The sequence below is a fragment of the Adiantum capillus-veneris genome, chromosome 26, assembly GCF_014529385.1.
Source record: "Adiantum capillus-veneris isolate H3 chromosome 26, ASM1452938v2, whole genome shotgun sequence".
NCBI classification, from domain to species: domain Eukaryota; kingdom Viridiplantae; phylum Streptophyta; class Polypodiopsida; order Polypodiales; family Pteridaceae; genus Adiantum; species Adiantum capillus-veneris.
Genome location: NC_140956.1, coordinates 106,849,766 through 106,865,505, shown reverse-complemented (window position 1 = coordinate 106,865,505; position 15,740 = coordinate 106,849,766). Strand labels below are relative to the sequence as shown.

At 47.7% G+C, this 15,740-nt stretch overlaps 1 protein-coding gene across 2 annotated transcripts in view; it reads left to right on the top strand.

Moving 5' to 3' along the window:
- Positions 1 to 15,212, top strand: part of LOC147423956 (uncharacterized) — a 44,216-nt gene extending 29,004 nt beyond the window's left edge. The window contains exons 4-8 of one of the 2 annotated variants that reach the window (XM_086502177.1): positions 13,587 to 13,937; positions 14,033 to 14,233; positions 14,452 to 14,522; positions 14,590 to 14,732; positions 14,805 to 15,212. In XM_086502177.1, the coding sequence (XP_086358303.1) occupies positions 13,587 to 13,937; positions 14,033 to 14,233; positions 14,452 to 14,522; positions 14,590 to 14,732; positions 14,805 to 15,100 (1,062 nt within the window). In that variant the 3' untranslated portion in view covers positions 15,101 to 15,212. Of the gene's footprint in view, positions 1 to 13,586; positions 13,938 to 14,032; positions 14,234 to 14,451; positions 14,523 to 14,589; positions 14,733 to 14,788 lie in introns of both variants that reach the window. The other variant, XM_086502178.1, reaches the window with a different exon arrangement.
- The last annotated feature ends 528 nt before the right edge of the window (positions 15,213 to 15,740 follow it).

Sequence of the window (15,740 nt, the reverse complement as noted above, 5' to 3'; positions counted from 1 at the left end):
CTGCTCCCCAGCGCATTGCCGTACTAGCATTGCTCTGGCATTACCTGTTCGCACTTGTCCGGCCATTTGGTCCAGCAAAGACAATAGAAAATAATTTAATTGACTTATCCTAAGGCCGTAAAAATACTTCAGGCCTTAGGGTTATTGTTGTTCTAAGGACCCCATCTCAATTCTGTGCTTGCACTAGCGCGGGTAATTTTCTGAGCCTGAAATCTGAGGCTACTGCTTATCCCTTCATTGAAGAATCGATTTCCCAATCACTAGGTCTTTAGGGTATTTTTCTGCTAGAGTCTCCCTGAGGTGCAGTGGCCCAAACTTGGGCGCACCTGAGGCCCCAAAACTACTAGATCTATTTTGATGTGTACACAACTAATTAGATAATTCTTTTTCTCATAAATACGTTAATTATTTACAAAGTTTGACATGGTTACACTTGGGTTCTTGAGGGTCTTGAGTTCTTGAGGGTCTTGAGGTTCTTCTTTTGCTTGCAATCTGTGTTCGAGAAGGATCTTCTCTTCACCCGAGTTTTGCTCTTTTCCGCAGGCGCACCCCTTGGCGGCCTTGCGCTCACACCAAGGTTGCTTTTTCCCACCTCACGTCTATTGGCCGGCCGCTAAGTGCACGGTCCGCTCTCAATGAGTGAAAAGAGGCACAAGGGGAGGTGTACAAGCCCTTCTTTCCTAGGATTTTTGTCACTCTTCAAAAACACGATTAAGAATCGACACGCCCAAGCGAACTTGGGTTCGTGCGACCTCAACAAGCCAAAAAAAAAAAATTCTGTGGTTCTTGTGGTTCTTTCCTTGAGTGATACAGAACACTGCCAAAGCTCTGATACTAATGTAAGGTGCAACGGAAGTGAATATTGAACTTTGCTCAAGATGAGTGCTCCGAATTGTGCTCAAGGTTCCTTTTGTTCTTATGGAAGGGAGAGCCTTCTGTTCTTAATGATTAGTGCAATGAACACAAACAAAGTGAATGGACATTGTGGGTGTAAGTGTACGAGACTGAGAGATAGAGAAGAGAATACGACACCAGAGACGACGTAAAACCCTCCTCCGAAGGCCCCACTCTCTATGGCGAGAGCAGTCTACTTATGATTGCACAAATCTTTACAATGCGTGGACTTACTGACGATGCGACGACGAGGCATTGAAAACGCAGATGCTGAAATCTGCAAATCTTTATCTGCTGAATTAGACGGGCTGAAATGTGCAAATGCTCATGGTTGAATCTGCAAATCTTCTATCTGCTGAATTATGACTCTATGTCGATGACGATGCCGATGGCGACAATGCGACGACGACGCACTGAAAACGCAATCTGCGTTTTCCGGGCTGAAACTGTATACTTCGATGGATCCCACCGTGCGGCGAGGAACTGTTGCGGGAAGGTGAGGTCTGCGAGGTTCGGGACTTGATCTGCTGTGTCTAAGGGCTGAAAACTGAAAACGCTGATGCTTTTGCTGATTTCGTCGTGGAGGAACTGCAAAACGCTAGGTGCTCTGCTGTCCCAAAAACGCTAGGGCTGAAATTGGTCCTACTGCCGCCGGTTGTTCTGCAAATGCAAAACGCTAGGCTGATCTGCTGTGTCGTGATGACGCCGGGGCTGATCTGCTGTGCACAAAACGCCAAGGCTGATCTGATGCAAAAATGCTAGGTCCTCAGATGGCTGAAAACTCTAGGGCTACTGCGGGTGTTGGTCTTGCTGAGAAGTTGCCTGTTGAGCAAGGTGCTCCTGTTGCCTCTTCTGCTAGAAAGTACTAGCACTAGGTTTTTATTTATACAAACTTAGCAAAATTGCCCTACCTACTTTCCAATAAAAGTCACTTAAAAATAATAAGTGAAAAAATGTCAAAAATAGGGAAAATAGGTCTATGCACTGTAAAAATGCTTCTGATGGGATCTGATTGGAATCTGATGGGCATGTTGTGTGCAACCAGAGGATATGCATCTAATCTAAGTGTCTTGACATGCACGGTCCACGAACAGACTCACAAAAGTGCCAGATCACTTCCTATTCTAGACTGACTTGACTGAACTGAACCCTGGTCATGGTGTAGCTTGTCCGACACATAGGGTTGGATGTGTCACGTGACAAGTGAGCTTTATAGCAGGCTGGAGTGTAGGCCGACTCCCCTGTATCACTATCATCGTGCTGGTGGAGAATAGCTCAAACTGTAGTGCAGGGCCTGTGAGAGTGGACCAAGCAGTTGCCCCCCAAGTGTACTGCCGTGCTGTGAAGAGAGCTGGCATCAGCCGAAGGACACGAAGCCAAACTTGCTGTGCCATAGGGAAGTCCCAAAGGATGGTCACAAGCTGCACATGCTGTCGAGAGGCCACTATGTACAAGCCAGTTGTAAGGTGCAGCGGAGGTGAATGTTGAACTTTGCTCAAGGTGAGTGCTCCGAACTGTGCTCAAGGTTCCTTTTACTTACGGAAGGGAGAGCCTTACGTTCCTTTAGTGAGAGAGTGCAATGATCACAAACAAACACTGTGAATGAAGGTGCTGAGACTGAGAGATAGAGAGAGAAGAGAATACGACACCAGAATCTTGTCAAACCCTCCTGCGAACGCCCCACTCTCTATGGCGAGAGCGGTCTACTAATGATTGCACAAATCTCTACAAAGCTATGGACTTGCCGACGATGTGTGAAATTTGAAAAAGTACTAGATTGGATGAGACCCTTCTTAAGAAGTTCTTTTACCTGGTTCATTATTCTTCATTTTGGGCTCGACTAACTCGTTAAGGTGGCCAGTTTGGGGGGGGGGGGGGGGGGGGGGGTGTGCTACCGGGAATCAAATCAATCGTGTGATCTTGAGGATGTGGAGGAGGCAACTCGCCTGGTAAGCCCTCAGAGAAACAGTCAACACGAGCTTGCAGAAATTCTTGTTCATTTTCTAGATCAAACATAGTTACCTTTGTTAATCATTCAATTCTTTCAAGAAGATCGAGTAAACAAAAAGACTGGATTTCATTAATTTGGAAACGGCCGTTACTTCATCAAGTGGGACGGACTTGCCTTTCAGTTTTCCATCAGGTACAATCTCTTTGCCCTTCTTATTCTTCAAGGTGGCTTTCCCTGCCCTATATCGACCATGGCACTGTTCTAGGGAACCAAGGGATTCCTCGGAGGACGTCACACCCTTCCAAAGGCATGATGTAAAAGTCCTTGTGCCCTAAATACCCTTGACAATGCAACCAAAGTTTGCCAATGACAGGTGTAGGAAAGACGAAAGCTGGACTGATACCTAACTGTGTGGGAAACGACCCTGATCAGATAGATGAAAGCACTGAGCTTTGTCAAGCATGGGGCAAAGTGTACGAACAAGAACCCCTAATCTTTTCAGATGGAGGACCCAAGGCCAAATATATTTCACCCGAATTGGTGGCTCGACTTGGAATTCCGCCCAAGGAAATGGAGCCACAGGCTTAGGTTGTTCTAGCGGGACCCGGATGGGATGTTGCGATTTTCTTTCCGCGCTCTTCGGCTGCTCTGGAACTCTTTGGCTTGTCTTCTGTTTGTCCTCTGGGTGCTTTGTGTGGGCAGCGTGCCAACAGATGCCCATGCTCTCCACATCCGAAACACTTCCCCTCTTTGAGGTACTGAGATTGCTCTTTGTCTGTCATTCGGGGACGTGATTCTTTTTTTTTTTTCCGAGTAAAAGATCCTTCTATTAGTTAATGAAACTGCCCATAGGGCTACAACCACCTCTTCAAGAGAGGGCTACAACAACCATGATGGGGAGACTCTCCCAATGAAAAACCAACATATGTACAATTGGGCTAAATCAAGAAATGGGGGGAGGGAAAAGCCACACAGGTGGTCAGTAGTGCCATCGGAGTACACCGTGGACCATGGTGTAGAAAGGCCCACAACGCCATAGTCGAAGGAAAGCCTCTCTGCGCTCCCGCATGCGGTCGGAGCTGCCCTGTAGTCTCTCGAGCTGTCCTCTGAGAGTGTGGATCAGCTCTAGCCAAATATCGCGAACAATCTCTACTGGTGGCACAGAGCGAGTCTCAAAGACGCGGAAGCAACGGGCCCGCCAGATGAACCAGAGTGTCAGGCCACTGATGAGCTCCCAACACTCCTCTCTCTCACTGCACCACTCTTGTGGAGTAAGCTCTGCGGTAGGCTGGAGTGTAGGTCGCCCCTCTTGCATCACTATCATCCTGCTGGTGGAAGATAGCTCAAACTGAAGTGCCGGGCCCGTGAGGGTGGACCAAGCTGCAAGTGTACTGTCGAGCCGTGGAAAGAGCAGGCATCAGCCGAAGAACTCGAAGCCACACCTGCTGTGCCAAAGGACAGTCCCAAAGACAGTGACGCTGACTCTCCACAAGATGGTCACAAGCTGCACATGCGGCCGAGAGACCACTATGCACTAGCCAGCTCCCAACTGCTGTAGCTCTGTGTGCGACCAGCCACTGAAACAAGGTGACTCGCCTTGGCTGTTTGGAGTCCCATAACCTCTCCCAGAAGGCTGCCAAGAACTCAATTGTGAGACTCTCCTCCTGGCAATGAGGTGCTGCAGCGGGGCGGGCCTCACTCTGTGCTGCTAGTATGTGACGTCCCAGTCGAACAGTGTACTGAAAGAACGGGACACCTGGGTGGTTTGCAGAAGAGAAAGGATCCCTCCAAAGCCACTCACCAGGATCCCACTGTACTCGTGCCAGTGGACAACACTCCCAAGCCCACATCCTCCAGTGTCCAGTCTCAAGAGCTGCTGGGTCAAGATCGATGACACAAGTCCTCCCACAGATGCCCACCACTCGGATCCTCTGAAAATAGCACTCTGCCACCCGCGGGACCTCTATTGTAACTCACTGTAAGCGTCCCTCACCCTGTAGCTCGAAGAAAAGGGATGGAACAGTCTCTGAGCAGGCCCGGGCTGAGATGAGAACCTCCAGTCGTGTGAAGGCTCCTATCCACTTGGGTGCTACTGGTTCGAGAGGTGTGAGCCACTTAGCTTGAACTGCCTCTGAGATGTCCTGGCACATGCTCTGCACCCCTCTCATGCCCGGTAGTAGCTGGAAACCTTGCACCTCCTCTGATAAGCCTGAAAACTCTAACCAGTCACCTAAAGAGCGCGCTGGACCCGTTGCCATGGGACCCCAAGAAACATGAGGCCGACTATCAACCAAGTGGCCTCTCTGAGTGCTAACCATGGGGTTCCAAACAAGGGGCTGTCGTAGGCGCTCCTCCGTGCAAGTAGGCTGCTCCAGGCCTCGCCGCAAGTGCTCCCAAGATCGAAGCAAACTCACAACGAAGCGGTCCTCCAGTCTCCTGCTCAAACCAACTCTGTGCATCTCTGAGAAGATTCATCTGGTCGAAGGTCACCAGGGGCCTCTAGCCTGAGGCACCCTAGCACGAAGCCACTGTAGCAAGAATTCCTTCCAGGGCTCCTCACCTGGAAGAAGTCCTTTGACTATGAACTTCCCAAGAAGGGCTCTGCTCTGCTGTGCTGGGTCAATGATCCCAAGCCCTCCCTGTGAACAAGGAAGAGTGATGACCTACCAAGCCACTTTGGCTTGGGCTATCTGAGTGTCACGTCCTGACCAAAAGAAGTTCCTGATCAGCCTCTCTACCTGGCTGATACAAGAACTCGAGAAGATCCAGCAAGAAGTGATGTACCACATAGTCGCCAACAACACTTGGTTGGCCACTACTACTCTGCCAGCCAAAGAAAGTCGTGCTGAGCTCCAGTGGAACAACTTCCTCCTGATAGACAGGAGGAGGGGAGCAATCTGTTGCTTGGGAGACAAGTCCAAACCAACCTGACAGCCCAAGTACCGAATTGTAGTCCCTGGGGGAATCCACCTGAAACCCTCTCCTGGCATCCAATCGGGCATAGGAGCACTACCAACCGAGAAAGCCAATATCTTTCTCCAGTTGGTCAGTGCGCCAGATGCACAACAGAAGGTCTCCAGAGCCTGCTCACACCTGTGAAGGTTGGCCTCCTGGCCATCTAAGTACAAGGCTGAGTCGTCGGCAAACTCAGTGTCCAGTAGCTCATCTCCCCGAATAGGGAGTGCCAAGCCCCGTAGACCAACTTGCCGCGACACCAAAAACTTGCTCATCGCCTCCGCATAGAACAGAAAGAGGAAGGGGGCAAGAGGACAGCCTTGTCTGACTGAACGTGTGAGCACGAAGCAATCACCTCTACCTCTTGCCAAAAGTACCTGACTGTGAGTCTGTCTGTACAAAGCTGACACCCCTCTGATCCAAGCATCTGAGAAGCCCATCCTGCGTAGAGTGCCCTCTAGAAATTCCCAATCAACTCTGTCGTATGCCTCGTCAAAATCGAGAAGAAGAATCACGAGGTCCTCACCACAGAGCCGTGCTAGGGCAGAAGCCTCCCAAAAAGTAAAGATGTTGTCAAGGATACTACGTTCCTTGACAAAACCTGTCTGAGTCCCATGTATAAGGCTCTTCAGAAGTGGCTGGATCTTCAAACTCAGAGCCTTGGCAAGAATTTTGTAGGCTGAGTTGAGGATGGTGATGGGGCGCCACTGTCGAATCTCATCCAAGGAGCCACCCTCCTTGGGAATGAGGTAGATCAAGCCCTCACTCATGCTGTCAGGCATCACTCCTGTGTGCAAGATGTATTGAAAAGCACTACAGAGATCTGGGCCAAGCAAGTCCCAGTACTCCAAGAAAAAACTGGAAGTCAACCCTCCTCACGTGGACAGCTACCACGGGGGAGGGCACTAAGAGCGGTGTGCAGCTCCTCAAGCTGAAGTGGCAGCTCAAGCCTCTGACGCATCTCCTCAGTCACAAGGCAAGGCATCTGTGCCCACACCTGGCTCTGACTGAGGCTCTGCAAACAGTAACTCGCGGTAAAAGTCAGTAGCAACTGCACGCATATCCTCGGGCTCAAAAGCAACTGACCCGTCCGGCCTCCTCAACTGACTGACCTTGGCATGCGAATGCCGAGGTCCCACTGTCTCGAAGAAAGCACCAGTCACTCTGTCGCCTACCTGTGTCCACTGAGATGCCCGTCGATGGAAAGCAAACTCATCTCGCCGCTCCTCTGTGCTAACAAGCTCCTGGCGAGCCTGCTGTAGCTGCTCCTCCAACCAAGGGCTGTTTGGATGTTGCTCTTGCATCCTCTGCAATGAAGCAATGTCCCATCTGAGACGTTGCTCCTCCTCTCTCGCTACAGCCTGGCGAGCCAAAGACTCCTGGAGAAAGAAACGACTAATCTGAGCTAGTCCTGAGGCCACTCTGTCAGCAGGAGAATCTTGCCTGTCCAAGCTCTTTGTCCAGAGAGCCTCTACTCGCTCTCTGAGTGCAGAGTCCAACAAGACCCTTTCTGGGATGCGAAGCATCGTGCTCCCTTTCCTCTGCCTGTCTGCCACTGTGAGGATCACTGGTGCATGGTCCGAGAAGGAAGTCCCTGCTAGAATGCCAACGGTCCCTCCCAAGTCACTGAAATGGTCACTAGTGTAGAAGCGATCTATCCGCGATAGATTCACTCCTCCCACTCTGCGGTCCGAACGAGAGAAGGCAAGGCTGTCTGGGAGCCTCAGAGTGCTGCCAAACATCCGAGACCTTCAGAGTCATACAAAACCTCTCCCAAGCTGCCAGCTCAACTCCATGCACAGTAGCATGGCTACCACCAATCCTGTCAAAAGCGTCCTCCAACATGTTAAAGTCCTCCCCTATGCACCAGTGTTCTGCTTGCGGCAGAGACTCAACTATCTGTGACCAAAACTCTGCTTGGGCACTCGCCACATTGGGCACTCGCCACATTGGGCACATAGATGTTCAAGAAGCCCACAAGGCAACCCTGAACCTGCATAGTAATCCATTGAGCCCTGCCTGGCACAATAATCCCTCTCCCCACAATGGCTTGCTGCAAAGAATCCGCAATAGTCATGCATACCTCACCCTGGATGCCTCCAGGTCTAAAAGTAGCTGACCAAAAAGTATCATATCGTCCACGCAAGAGCTGACCAGAACGTCTAATGCGGCTCTCACACAGATGGTACTCCTGAAGCATAAGGAGATCAATCTCTCCTCCCACAAGGCAGGGTTGAAGCTCCTGACACAGTCGGCCCCGCTGACGCTGAAACTGGGGCCCACCAAGTCCCTGCACATTCCATGAGACGATCCTCATGGGGAGCGAGAGAGAACAGATGCTGTCGCAACAGCTAAACGTGCTATCTTCGAGGCTAGCTTGGATGGGGAGTAATCCGCATCCGAGCGTCCTCTAGATAGGCGTGACTGCAACGAGTGCCTGGCCCAAGCCCAAATAGAGCCAGCCGTCTGTAAAGCAATTTCCTCTGTCCAAGAGTCCTCATGAATGTGTACATAGCATGGCAAGCACTGCGTATCGGCAAAAAAGTAGACCACAATGTGTCTACATCCTGCTGTATCTGGAGGGGTCACCGCAAACTTGGCCAGTGGCCACAAAGTCTGAAGCATGTCTGTAACTCCTAGTTCTCCCATGTGGTGAGAGAACTTCAGGACCTGTGTGTGTAACCACCCCAACACTGAGTTGAGAGTCCACTCAGTCCGGTCCCTGGTGCAAAGGGGAAACGAGAAGCCAACCACCGAGTCCAAAGCCTCAATCCCCCTAGCTGCAAGGAACAAAACATGGACCCTGAAGCAGGATGCCTCATGGTCTGCTGATGTGTCGCCGAGAAAATGAGTGAAGTCGTAGTCGAAGAAGTCCCATCGATGCCACAAGTCGATGCTCATCAGACCACGAGGGATAGCTGCAAAAGGAGACTTCTGTACCTGTAGAGGGGGTCGCAAGAAAGGCTGTCCCTCTTTCGCCAAGCGACTCGTGGCAAAGGCGCTGCCAAGAGATCTCCTAGCAGCCGGAGATGGCCCTGCCCCCTGGGTCGGCTGTGGAACTGGAGCGGGAGGGGGGGAAGTAGGAGCAGGGGTAAGAGGTGGAGAGGAGAGGCAGGGGGAGCGGCAGATGAAGAGGGGCGGGGGAGGCGGCGGGAGCAAGAGGCGGGGGGGAGGATGATGAGGAGGGGGGGAACTCTGGGGAGGAGGGGCTGTCGAGGGTGAAGCTGAGGTGGGGGCTGGAGCAGGGACCTCATCCTGTTCAAGAGGACCGGAACGGTTCCCCGTGGGAACCCACTGCTGTTGGGCAGGCGACTTTCTTCTTCTTTTGTTACTGTTGTTCGATTTTTGTCCGGTCCTTGTTGTCATGCGGTGATCAGTTGGATACGTAAGTGTACTCGCATGCATTGCAAACCCTTGCTTAGTATGTCCCATCAGTTGTTGTATGGACTCGGACTTCTGTAGTAGACAATAATCTCGTATCTCTTTGGGTAGACCATAACAAAATGGCTCGATCTGTTGCGCTCAAAGGTGATCTTTTTAACAGAAGAGGCTGGACGAAAAGTATTTCAAAATCTCTCGTAGTAGATAGCTAAAGTATCTTCTTTGGTCATCCGAAGATGATTCCAAGCAGTAACCACATCAGGTTTGTACTCCTGAGTGAGCCACGAAGAAGTGAAAAGTCGCTTGAACTGTAGCGACTTCGTTGGAGCTCCCTTTCGCAATAATAGAGTAGACCACCATGTTTGTGCATTTCCTTTCAAATAAGATGTTGCCCTCCTGACCTTGGAGTGCTCTTAATAGTGCCCTCCTGAATAAGCTATGTCGAACCCTTGAATAAAGGCGAGGGCCTTATGAGTATCTCGGAAGCCCGAAAAAGTGGCAAACTTCACGGCTTGTCCACCTTCCTTGAAATCTTTTGTTCTTCTTGCTCTTGTTCTTAAGAAAGTTATATTGGTTGGCTTTGTAGAAGTGCTTCCTCTTAGAGTAAAACATTTGCTCATCGGAGTCCGACTCTTAGAAGAGGATGAATCCTCCTCAGAAGTGTGAAGATTTCTGAGATCTTCGGTGGGATCTGCTGTTCTTAGCCTTCTTCTTGTTCTTGCCGTATCTTTGAGTCTTTCTTCATTTTCTGCTCTTTCTGTCCTCATCACTGGAAACAAAGGAGGAAGAGCTGTCAGAACCGTTAGAAGAGAATGAGGATGAACTCAAAACACCCTCAAAGCGTAAGTGCTTCTTTGACTTTCGTGCATTTGCAAAAGGAGACTTGTGACTCAAGTAGCCAAAATAGTTACACCCTGTTTGAAAGCATCCAAAACATCAGCCTTCTTATGCCTTTGCAGTTTACTTGTTCGTGGTTGTCGGGAGTTCTAGTTATTGGCTAGAGTTACTTCTATAGTAAACTCTAGCTTGCCTTCCATCAATTTGTAGCCGCCGACCGCGGCATGGTCCATAAGCTCTTGCATAGTTGAGACTTGCTTGGACAGGCAATATTCCTGCAATGGTGATGATAGTCCAATAATGTCTCTGTGGCAAGCATTTTCAAGTCGCCCCATTCTACCAAGAGAAGAGAAGTCATATAACTGCGCACAAATATTGTCTTGAAAGCTTGCCAGGTCCTTGGGCATGCGGTTGCGTCGCAATTGAACTCCACCACTGCATGGCATTTTATTAATGAAATCCCGCTGCTCAAGAAATCTTGGATTCTTCTGTATAGTTCCCCAAAGCATAGATGTTGAATTGCTGTAGGAACTCCAATGCTTTCCTCCGATCTTTCATCCCGGAAAAGGTGAAAAATTTGTTTGTTGTGCCGCCATTCTTGAAATATTTCGGTTGGTTAGGTGCATATCTCGGGTACGGTTAATAAGGGTATCTAGATGGGCTCCAACCAGTGTAGCCTAGTGGTGGTGGTGGTGGTGGTGGTGGTGGTGGGGGCAACGGTGGTGGCAAAGGCGGTTGCACTGGATCAGGGTCATATGGTTGCACCATATTCCTGAAGACTCCACCGATCGGAACAGACGGCTAGGAAGGTTGCAAATTGGAAGCTCTTATACTTTTTGGTGGCGGAGGAGGAGGTATCACGTGGGGCATCAGAAGGGGTAACTTGTAATTCAGAAACTGTTGAAAACTTTGCAGCATCAGGAGATTTTGTTGCGGATGCTGCGAAAGAATGTCTAGGCTAAATTTGGAAGCGCCGGTTTGCTTTGTCTCCTCTTTGATAGGACAGGTATGCTTTCAGAAAAGCACACGCCTGAAGCTCTGATATAATTGTAACGAGGACGGATGTGCCAACGGAAAAGAACAGATTGAACAACTTTAAGCACTTCAAATAACACTGAACTGAAAGAGATGCATGACACACGAGACGGGGAGTGGCGGAGTTCCACCCCAAGAGAGCACTGGCCCCAAACATTGGCGCCCCTTCTGGTATTTCTTTATATTGCTTGAACACCAGTACTCCAATCCCTGTACCTTCACACAGAAGCATGCCAGAGAGTGAGCCCTTGGCTCATATTTAAAGGCCTTGGCCTCTTAAAAGCAGTTACATGAAAAGCATCAAACCCTAAAAGCATCTGGCCTCCAAAAAGCAGCCAACGTAATTTTAGGTATTTCTGTAGAGTCTACCAACATGAAACACAGAATCTTGTATACCTACCACGTCAGTATGTCAGTGCAAACTACGGGGCGCCTGTACAGTTGCCATGTCAGCACCTTTTTTACGCAAGAAATACTGTGCGTGTGTGTGTATGTAGGTCTTGCTTAATTTTAATGGCTTTAGGTCCCCTGGGTCCCATCGAATGGGGTCCCGTAAGTTGGTGGGAACTCGTCTTTAAAAATAGGTCACTCGGCAAGACTTTGCAAGTTGGTAAAACTTCTTTTGTTGCTTCTTTTTCTGCTTCTGCTTCTTAGGTTTCACGATCCTCGGCTGGGATCTGCAGGTTGGCTCCATTCTTCAGTGGCTTGACACGTCAGCAGCTTGTGACATGCTGTCAACTAGGCAGTAGACTTGGGGTGGTGCTGCCTGGTCCACTCTCACAGACCCATCATTTCATTTTCAGCTATCCTCAGCTAGCAGGAAGATTGTGATACAGAAGGGCCGGCCTACACTCCAGCCTGCCACAAAGGTTACGCCTCAAGAGTGGAGTAGTCATAGAGAGTAATTTCTTTTTATTGAAATTTGGATATTTGTGCACTTGAACCGTAAGGTTAGGAATTGTAGATCTATTGGAATTATTAAAAACCATCAGGAATGGACAACTCTGATGTGTCATATGATGGGTGACATTAAGCATCCCGAAGGGGTTGTACCGTTAGTTCGGTAGGAGAGACCGGGAAACTAATCTTCTTGATGCGTCACGTGATGGGTGACGAGAGCATCGAAAAGGGAATATTCCATTGGTCTATCAGGAAACCCGACTTGGAAAAGGGAGTACGCAAGCACAAGAATAAAGATGGGTTCTGAGAAGCTTTTTTCAAAAAGCGGAATATTTTTAAGCGTTTTTCGGGGAGAGCAGGTAATTTCCCGTGAGGAATCTGTGTTTGCATTGCATCTGTGCCTGAGAACTGCATCCGCATTAATTTTCAGCTCACTGAGTTTTATTGAAGCTTTGAACAAGTTCACATTTTTTTAACCAAGTGACCGGCTGCCCACTTAAATAAAAGCAAGGCCTAATAAAAGAACTCCTCACGTTGAAAAAAAAAGTGTCATGCTGTGTGTGTGTTGCTCCTCTTTCCCAAATCTGACGGACTGACAATATTTTGCGGCATGACTTCACGAAGAGATGTACGTTGAATTGGAGTTTTTTTTAGTTGAATTGAAGACGTGCTCTTTTTGTGTATTGTTAGAGACATGTAGAAAAAGATGAAATGTTTGCAACATTTTTTTTAATGAATGATTGGAACTTAGTGCATCTATACATGTGTTACAGATCAGCGAGATCTGGATGTGATGGCTAAGTGAATGTGAACTGAATGAGATTCTAGTGCATCAAGTCTATTTGGATGAGATCACTGGGTACCGTTGTGAGAGCATCAAGAGTTCCGGAAGGATGAGATGGATGCACAGTGATCTAGGTGTATTAAGAGTTCCGGACGGAATGAGACGGCTAGATTGAATGATTGAAACACGGTGTTCAATTTGAACTGAGTGTGTGATTTTGTGAATTGCGTACTATGTGGACGTACTGTCTTGTGGGGATAGTCATGGGCATGGTTTGCTTGAAAAGAAAGGATATAAACCTGATAGTAACAAGATTAAGTAGATTAGGAAATCTGTGAAAAGATTAGCATAGTCTGCATGTGATTGCTAAATGGTTACTACGCCTAGAAGGTTCATCTATTAGGAAATCTGTGAAAAGATTAGCATAGTCTGCATGTGATTGCTAAATGGTTACTACGCCTAGAAGGTTCATCTATTATTTGCACGAGGTAGAGGATAGGAGATCATCATCGGTGATACTACAATTGGACTACATTGACTCGGTCTACCTCCCGAGAGTGATGGCTCCTTATCTTGCTAGCTCACTCACTATGGTTTCACATTGACCATTGTACATAGGCCCTCTTATGTTTTGTAGACTAAGCTTATCATCCTTTTTAAGTAGTGAAAAAGTAGCAGCTTTCAGCCCCCGTCTCCGTTGTGCTCTCTTGATTGTGTGCATGCATGTTTGCAAGAGCTCAAGCTCTCTCCTCCTCTATTTCTTCACATTTGAGGCAAAGCTTGCTGAATTGTATCTATTTGAAAGCTGTATTTCATGTTTGTCTGATTACATTTTGGTACTGACTGCAGGTTGCTGACCTCATTTATCATGCAGAGCTCGCAAAGGGTGCCTATATGAAAAGTGCAGCCACTCTTGCTAGAGTCAGCATGCTTCGTGAAAGCAATGTGATAAAGTTTATAGACAACTCTAGTGTAATGCGTCCTGCGTATTACATTGCTGTGGACCCACATGAAAAATTGGTGGTTTTGGGCATCCGTGGCACAAGCTCTGTCCATGATTTAATCACAGATCTTGTTTCTCACAGTGATGAGGAAATCAAGTTTGATGGTGGGAGTGTACATTATGGAACAGCAAAAGCAGCAGAATGGTTCATTGTCCATGAGTTGCCTACGTTGAGGGAGCATATAGACAAGTATAGTGTATGAATCTTGGTCATCTATATCTCTTGCAATATTAAGTAGCAGAGAATCTTGAAGAAGCTCTATTTTTACACATAATTTTTTTTTGTGGGCAGGGGTTTAGACTTAGGATTGTTGGACATTCACTTGGTGGAGCAACTGCCGCTCTTCTGGCAATGATGCTCCGAAGGAAGTCTAAGGAAGAGTTAGGATTTTCACCTGGAATTGTCACGGCCATTGGTTTTGCAAGCCCTCCATGTGTTTCAGGATCACTTGCTATCAAGAGTGCCAGTTTTGTCCGGACTGTTATTCTTCAGGTATATACTGTATAGTAACACGTGTAAAGGGGGGGGATACAAGGGAGAAAACACGTGTAAGGGAGGGGGGTTCATTTTACAAAGAATGGTGGTAAAAAAGGTTCATTTGATGCACGTAGGTGACATCCCCTTATTAGTACTAGTCAATCCCCCAAGGCACAAACAGTAGGGTATCAGGTGTAGTTTTGAACGTGGTACACTGATATGCACTTTTGCAGGATGATGTGATACCCCGAGTAAGCGCAGCAACACTGCTGAGACTACGGAATGAGATTCTTGAGCTAGACTGGTATGGAAACAGATTACTTTAGTGTAACCCCAACTGTAAGGATGACTCAATGGTTTTTGCTTTACAGGGCTAGCTTTCGCAAAGAAGCAGAGGAACGAAAGGGGGTTTTGGACTTGGTTGCCAGTACAGTGCAGGCTTTGTCTTCGGTGCAGGAAGTCGCCCGAAGATATACAGCTTATGCCGGTCGATTTGGGCCAGCCGTACAGAAAGGTTTCAGATTTTTCTGTAAGAGTTTCTTTCTATTTCCATGATATGATGTTGTAAAGTTTGTGTTTCTTTCAGAATGCAAGGATACTCAAAAGCAGGTTACTGAAAAGAGTGCCTTGATAGCTGAAAGTACGCAACTGCTGCATCCTGTTGAAGAACTGTTTGCACCAGGTTCCCTTTATCATATCCGCGGAAATCCAATTTTCCTAGATAAGCTGCAAAAGTTAACAGAGAATAGAGAGGGGTGCACCTTATGGAAGGTGCATTCGAATGAATTTTTAAGACGCATTGTCTTGTCAGGATCCTTTTTCAAGGACCATAAGTGTGATTGCTATTATCAGGGACTCAGAGATACTCTTAAAGGGCTCTGAGCCACAAATTGTCCCCTTTCATTGATTTTCTCTATACTTATTGACAATCGCATGAACTTTTGTGTCTTGGCTATGTGTGGCCTAAGGTGAAAATAGCTGGTGATTCCATTTTGACAATGAGCTGCCTTGCAATTTTAGCTGGTAAAGCTGCTCTTACCTAGTGAAGGCAATAGAGATGACTTGGAGAAGAAGAGAGCTATGTACCCATTTTTTTTGCCAAGGGTTCTTGTAATTAATATTCAATGCCCCATGTGATGAATGTTTTAATTTTTTTGAAGCCATTAGTAATACCTTTCTATAAATAATTCAAAGATTCTCTCAACAACAAGAGTGATGCGCTAGTCTATAGCCTGTAGCCATTGGCAATGACGAAGCACGTAGATCTACAACAGTGTTAGCTATAAAAGACGGATGCAACATTGTGTGTGTGTGTGTGTGTGTGTGTGAGAGAGAGAGAGAGAGAGAGAGAGAGAGAGAGAGAGGATATTTTGAAGAGAAGAAAACGCTAAAGTAATGATAAGAGAAACACCTATTTATATGGACAAAAAGTCTTCTGACTTTCTATCTTCATGCATCTTTTGACTCTCTATCTTCATGCGTCTTTTGACTTTACAACTTCATGTCTTTTGACTCTCCACTT